General features: G+C 27.8%; 3 protein-coding genes and 1 long non-coding RNA gene across 5 annotated transcripts; 2 read left to right on the forward strand and 2 right to left on the reverse strand.

The window, feature by feature from the left end:
* Positions 1-133: 133 nt before the first annotated feature.
* Positions 134-1,513, reverse strand: LOC134827701 (alpha-soluble NSF attachment protein). Its single transcript, XM_063840465.1, has 2 exons — positions 1,353-1,513; positions 134-1,263 (listed from the first exon to the last, which is right to left on the reverse strand). The coding sequence occupies exons 1-2, from the start codon at positions 1,442-1,444 to the stop codon at positions 477-479; spliced, it is 879 nt and encodes a 292-aa protein (XP_063696535.1). The 5' UTR covers positions 1,445-1,513; the 3' UTR covers positions 134-476.
* Positions 1,514-1,600: 87 nt separating this feature from the next.
* Positions 1,601-4,104, forward strand: LOC134833906 (exocyst complex component 8). Of its 2 annotated transcripts, XM_063848404.1 has the most exons (6): positions 1,601-1,738; positions 1,802-1,957; positions 2,123-2,432; positions 2,491-3,557; positions 3,624-3,805; positions 3,862-4,104. In XM_063848404.1, the coding sequence occupies exons 1-6, from the start codon at positions 1,684-1,686 to the stop codon at positions 4,033-4,035; spliced, it is 1,944 nt and encodes a 647-aa protein (XP_063704474.1). In that variant the 5' UTR covers positions 1,601-1,683; the 3' UTR covers positions 4,036-4,104. The 2 variants fall into 2 exon arrangements, with proteins under 2 accessions (XP_063704474.1, XP_063704483.1); XM_063848413.1 differs by lacking the exon at positions 1,601-1,738 and having other exon boundaries at positions 1,831-1,957; positions 2,046-2,432.
* Positions 4,105-4,867: 763 nt separating this feature from the next.
* On the reverse strand, positions 4,868-6,221 carry LOC134837180 (ubiquitin-associated protein 1-like). Its single transcript, XM_063852541.1, has 2 exons — positions 5,054-6,221; positions 4,868-4,990 (listed from the first exon to the last, which is right to left on the reverse strand). The coding sequence occupies exon 1, from the start codon at positions 6,053-6,055 to the stop codon at positions 5,240-5,242; it is 816 nt and encodes a 271-aa protein (XP_063708611.1). The 5' UTR covers positions 6,056-6,221; the 3' UTR covers positions 4,868-4,990; positions 5,054-5,239.
* A 98-nt stretch (positions 6,222-6,319) lies between these two features.
* Positions 6,320-6,859, forward strand: LOC134826921 (uncharacterized). The gene is made up of 2 exons (XR_010161737.1): positions 6,320-6,563; positions 6,624-6,859. It is a non-coding gene; the product is annotated as an uncharacterized LOC134826921 (long non-coding RNA).
* The last annotated feature ends 283 nt before the right edge of the window (positions 6,860-7,142 follow it).

The raw sequence follows: 7,142 nt of genomic DNA on the forward strand, positions 1-7,142 counted from the left end.
AGAAATAAAAAAGTTGTGTGAAAATAGATTATCGTTTTAATTCAATTGGTACAAATTATTAATATTAAAATTATTACCTTTACCCTTCGATAACACTGTGTTATTATATGTATTTTTAAGTACATAATGAACTGAAATTAAAATTGTTATGATGGATTAAATATGCAGTTTTTTATTTATTTTTACATCAACAATTTGAGAATACACATTCTTTTTTTAATTGTTATGCTTGCTAATTTTTTGAGATTGATTTTATATCTTGAATATAACCTGACGTTTATTTAAGCTAATTATATTTTTTTTCAATAATAGAGACCCGTAGGTCCACTGATTGTAAGCATGTAGGTATAATCTTTTTTAACATTCTACTTGTGTAATTAATTATGCAGTTTGGGATATTTATATAGATAAAACTTTATATAATGTTACTTAGTAAATAGTTAAAAATTAATAGTGTTTATTAATTGATACACAATTTACCGTAAGTCAGGATTATCGTTGTGTTGTTTTTTAATTCTTAAAAGCATAGTAGTGTACCATTGATCTAATCTGGAAATACTATCGTAATCCTTGACCGCATCGGTAAATCCTTCAATATTCTGTTCTTCTAAATGTTCACATAACGTTTTTACTAATTTATATTCACGTCCATCCTGAAACGCCGGATATTGTTGAACATATTTATCAAGGGCATGCTGAGCATTCAACAAGTCTACACAGAGGTGGCATAGTGCTGCTCTAAAGAAATATTCTTTTGCACTATGTTTTAACAAAGATGAATTTAAACAAGAAGCAGCAACTTGCTCATAAATTTGAATGGCTTTTTCATAGTCTTCCAATTGAGCCGCATATTGAGCTACTTTTAGCATACATTTATTTGCAGAACTTGTTGACTCTTCCCCCTTGAAATAGTCTGCAGCTTGTTCAAAATGTTGAACAGCTCTTTGTAAATCATTAACCTCAGTTTCATATAGCTCAGCAATGGTCTGATGGTGCTTAGCAGCCATTGTGAACCGTCCCATATCAGTGTAAATATCAATTGCTTTGATAAGACATATAACGGACTCATTTGGATCATTTTTTTTATAACAATTTGCTGCATCTACAAAATTAGTTGCTGCATCATGTCTGCTTCCAGCTTTTGAATGCAATTCAGCAGCAGAGCAAAAAGCATTACCAGCTTCAGACCATTTCTTAGCCATTTTAAACATATTAGCTGCTCTTTGATAACAATCGACGGCATCGTCAATTTTCGAGTTGCCACTGATAAACGAAAACAAAAATTAAAAAATAAATGATTCCCTTATTAAATTTTATTTAATGAGTCACCATTAAATTGTAATACAACTTACCCAAATAAAGATCCGAAGAATCCTTTAGATGATGAAAGCTTCTTTTGAGCTTCAGCAATTAATGTTTGTGCCTTTTGTTCGGATTCACTCATATTTTTTTTAATGCGATTTTTTTCAGGGTTTTTTTTTTGTTTCAAATGAAAAATCAATAATATGTATTACATAAACACCTTGGTATTTATTTTAAAATGTGTGACAAAGAGTATTTAAATAAAGAAATATTTAAATACCTAACTTTATTTATATATTAAATATTAAAAAAACAATAAATACGTATAAATATCATAGTCGTATAATTATTAAATAAAATCACAATTAAATCATTGTAAAAATGCCAGAAATCAAACAGGAAATATTCGATAATGAACATTTTAAATCAGAAGATTGTATTTAATTTTGTAATAATTGACAATAATTTTATAAATTTTAATTATTTTTTTTTAATTTAGTTGTGAAGGTTATTGTTCAGGAGCTTATTGGAGGTTTGGAATTACTTCAATATAGAGCGAAAATTCAGAATTTCAATGATCAGGTATCAAATGCTTTGAAGAAACATGTCTATGAAAATTACATGCAGTTCATTGAAACTGCCAAAGAAATATCAAGTAAGAATCTTTCCTATTTAAAATTTATTTATATGCAAAATACATTTTTGTATTTTTTACCATTTTTTTTATTGTTTTTAAATTTAAGTTTAGAATATTAAAAGTAGTTGTTGGGAGAATTGTAAAAAACTATCATAAATTTAACTCATTGTTTTTACTTCTAAGACCTTGAATCAGAAATGTATCAACTCTCACATATGCTTATCGATCAAAAGAACATGCTTTCAACATTAAAGGAGGAAATATCAGTTAATGCAAACAATGTATGTGGAGACCAAAGCCACAAGAATGATGAAGAAGAAAGTTCCACAATTGTTGAGTCACTAATTGGTTTTGAGGGAACATTGAAAGGAAAAACACTCATAAGTGAGGGCGGTTTAATTGAAATTGATTCAACTGATTATAGACCTATCGTTCGGGTTCATCTACTTTTGTTTAATGACTTATTAATAATATCAAAGATTAAACATAACAAGTAAAATACTCAAAACCTATTATTTATCATACATACATATATGATTTTTTTTCTTTAGTAAACTAGTATATTTGAATCAATATGACATCAAAAAACTTGCTATTATTAATATACGCGATCGAGATGGAATCAAGAATGCTCTAAATCTTATGACAATGGATGGCTCTAGAATATTTCAGTGCATAAGTGCTGCTGCAAAAATAGAATGGATGGAAAAATTCGACTTAGCAATAAAATTTAATCAACGCAAAGAAAAAATCATCAAAGGAAATAATGAACTGCCGATATCCAAGAAGTCGTCTAACTGCAGTACTGACATCCAACATGCGCCTGATTGGGTAATATATTCTTCTGAAGAAATAAATGCTGAACTAACTCAAAGACACTTCGAGGATGCATTTTCGTTAATTCAAAGAACTGAAGACTACTTGACAAATCATAAAATTAATAATATAAAGAACTTAGACGAAATTCATGATAAAATCAGATACATAAAACGAAAACTAGCATCTGATCTATTACGTGAATTGTCTAATATTCAAAGTGGAAATTTACCTGTAAGAATATGTCGTCGACCCTTAAAAATATTAATTGAAATGGGAAAGTCTAGAGAAGCTTGCGGAAATTTTCTGCGCGTTTGTACAATGTCTATACGATCTTCACAACGGCAAGCTCGTCGCAATAATTTATCGATTTCAGATTTATTTTTTTGCGATGTTGCACAAGTTGCTAGTGAGTTTCTACGAGCTTTTAAAAATAATATGGCTTGTACCAGTGCATTAGTTGTTTGGTGCAATTCTGAATTAAAATACTTTGTGTCACAACTCGTTAAACATTATTTAACAAAAGGAACACCACTAGAAAATATTGCTATAATAGTTGAAAGTATTCGTGTACCATGTTACAAGTTAACTGAATTAGGAATAAATTTAACTTATCACATGGAAGGGCTTCTACGTTCCACTCTACACTATTTGTTAGAGGAATGTAAACGTCGGATAATCGAAACAATTGAGCGTTCAGAAGATATATGTCAACCATGCAATTTACACAGCAAGTCAAATCTTCAAGATACCATCAAAGAGTTTGCGTTATTGGGAATTGATATACAAATGTTAGTTACAGGTATATATTAAAATTTAATTATATATATTTAACATGTATATATTTTTATTTATTTTTAATTTACAGGTGAAACATGGATAAATCTTTCTCAAACAACATTAAATTTTTGTCGAAATTTTATTAATATAACGGACTCGTGTGCTTTGTTGGCAAAAAATGAATCAATAAAATTTGAATCAGAGAATTTGTTAAAAGAAATATTCATTGCGCAATTTCAGTCAAAACCAAATATGGACAAAACTGTAGATGTAAAAATTTTCTTATTCCTCACTTGTTAATTTATACTTATTATTTTTCTTTTTAGTTAAACTTCGTAACCAGCAATAAAACATTCTTGGTAAATGTGTTATTGAAGACTGCATTAACAAGGTTTACTTTAATTTCTGGTAAATTATCATATATACTAAAGGGTGTTGAAAAACAATTGACAGGACCTAAACCTAAAGCTCGTAATATTTATAAAACTGAAATATTGTGAATGATATTTTTATTTATGATAATTTTATGATATTAAAAAAAATAAATGAATCAAAATCTATTTTTCTTCTAACTTTGTTACAAATATCTTAGTTTTTACTTTATCTTTAAATGATAGATGTAAGTTGAAGATGTTTTTTTTCTAACATATTGGTTTTCACAGTGGTCATAATTGGTTTTTTCTCAGTTATAGGAAATAAAATATATGCTGTTAAATGTTGTTTTTTGTGCACGAACACGAAAGAAATGAGTTTACATAAAAAATATCAGACTATTAAATCAAAAGAAATAAATCATTTGTAGACATAAAAGAGTAAGTTCCGTGTAGTCAAATAAAATTAGTTTTTTGTTAATTATAATTAATTATTGCAATTATTCTTTTTGCGAGAGCAAGTAAAAGTTAAAAATCACAGATGAAAGAGTCATAAATACATAATTTACATAGCTGAACGATCTAAACCAATTGTGATGGTAGAAAATTCAAACGTTACTGTAAAGCTAGCTGGGATATTAAAAATTATAGTTTCAGCATGTTACTCGCAAACACTCAAATGGATTTCCAACAGTTTGCCTTGACTTCAGCGTTCAATTCCTTTTAGCACAATGGCCTCTAAATTGATCTTCATGACTTGATTCATAATTTGTATTTACTGTCGATAAGTTACGTACTACTTTAAATAATGGTTATGTATCTGTTTGTTTTCAATTTTATTGATGATTAATGAATGAATGATTAAATTAACACAAATGTTGCTTCGGACGACACAAGAATGAATTCTTTATACTCAAAAATCTAAAAACGCTAAGACGTCTGGTGAAAAAAACTATTTTTTTTAAATATTTTGTAAAAATCATTTTCTTTATTATTATCAAATTTAAGTAATACATTTAGATATATTCTTTTCTTCGAATCCTAAGTGCATTAATTCATTTAGAAGAATTAAATGTCCAATTATCTTAAAATACAGGATAAAAACATATTTCATTATAAAAGCTAAATAATGATTTATTTTAATTACCTTTTATTTATCATCATTTAAGTGAAATTGAACAATTCACCAATTCTATACATAGGATATCCCATCTGACTAATTCTCAAACATAATTTCTGAATATAATTATATCATTAAAAATTATGGCCTTTTATATTTTTTGTTGGTTTGTAATTTTCATACTGATGATTTAAATAATTTTTGACTTTTTTTTTAAACTTTCAACTCATTTTCTGGTACACATTTAGGTATGCTTGTCTCTGATTTTAAGTCTTTGGTTTCATCCATTTTTGTGTTAATTAATTCATAGTCAACAGCTTTCATCCATGTGGACGAATCAGGTTTTTCAAGCTTAGCCTCTTTTCTAGGTAAATCTGTTTCATTATAAGAGTTTTCACTACATGAATTATGAGACCTTAGATTTTCATTTATCGATACTTTTAAAATTTGCTCTAAAATATTTAAATCATCCATTGTTTTTAGTTCCATGGTGTTAAACGGATCAGACGTATCGTTTTCAAAATCAGCTAGTTTTATTTGGCTACGTTTTATTGTTGTGCCTTTTGGTATGTATAAGGCTTCATTTGAATTAATTTTTTGATTTTCTAATTTGGTAGGCTTTAAAATGGATCCAATATTATTAAATACTTGATTCTTAACTTTCTTTTCAAATAATTCGTCTTCACAACTTTCAATTCCATCAGGACTAGGATATGAAATTTTTGTTAATTCTTCTTTGAGTATCGACTCTTCTGTTTTCAATTGTTGTCGTTTCACTTCTTCACGGAGAGTGATTCTTCGTTCACGTTCATCAATTTTACGAAACTTGATGATTTTCCATTCTTCTATTTTCTCAAGAATTTTTCGTTCAAGGCTATAGTCATAATCGAATTGATGTTGTGTTAACAGTTCAGATATCTGTAATACGGGGTTTATGCATTTTTTTGAAATAACGGGCAAAGCAGGCAAATTCCATTTGTTAGAAAAAATTATTGGAATATCATCTGTGTAGTTTGATCCTTGAAACATTTTCTAAAAACAAAATATTTACAAAAATATGTTAAAATTATTTACTGATAACTTTCTTTTTACGTTCTGTAACAAAGCGACTATGCACTAATTTCTCTAATAAGCTATTTATTTATTGAAAATATTATTTATATGTGATTAATATTAAATGAAGCTTTGAAAAAAAAAATACATTCCTGTACTGTATTTATAAAAAAAAAAAACCTTATGAAAAATATTTCTCAAACCCCCTGGCGGAAATATTTAGAATAACTGTCATATTGTCATAACTGTCATATTTTTCCACGCTGTATTGTTTTGCTCGTACAAATTTGGTAGTTTTAAGTAAATTTTCGCGATCTCGAGTGCCGGAAAAGCTCGAAAAAACAAGATGAAGTGCTTAACTTTCCGGAACATGTGGAAGTTCTGTAGGAAAAACGGATTAAATGATATTTTGTAACAAAATAAGTGCGGCTTTGTATTACAAAGCCTTTGCAATCATCAAAAATTGAAATGTAAAAATTTACGTGTAAGTTTCGCTTTACAACAACTTTTATGCCGATTTTTAATTTTTTTTCTTGTATTTTAGGCCTTTTTTTTGCTGATTCTATGACTCGAGGACAGGACAGATGAACGATTTTTGGACCTACAAACGGAAATTTAGTGACAAAAAGGCGTCATTTTAAGTAGAACTTGTTTCGAAGAGAACAAAAAGCTGATATTCAAGTGATAAATGTGGGTTTTTTGACTTAAAAACTTTTATTTTATGTTAATTGAAGCTTTTTGTGATAAGTTTTTAATAAATTTGAATAAAAACAAGGAAAATTGAGTTTTATTACTAAACATAAAGATGATTATGATAATGAAATAATAATGAATAAATGTTGACGGTCTACAAATCTCAAAGAACCACCATGATCTTTGAGTCTAATAAATGTCATTTTGTCTTTAAATTACTTTTATATGATATTTATTGTTGTTTCGGTTGAAAATTTCATTAAGTACAAATTTTTGTAATCTGCCAAAAAAACTGCGACGATTATCAATTTGAACCAACTCAAAATCGGATTATAGTTTTGTTCAATTTTATAAGATTATTTTAAAGAGC

This window comes from Culicoides brevitarsis, chromosome 1, assembly GCF_036172545.1.
Source record: "Culicoides brevitarsis isolate CSIRO-B50_1 chromosome 1, AGI_CSIRO_Cbre_v1, whole genome shotgun sequence".
In the NCBI taxonomy this organism is placed as follows: Eukaryota; Metazoa; Arthropoda; class Insecta; order Diptera; family Ceratopogonidae; genus Culicoides; species Culicoides brevitarsis.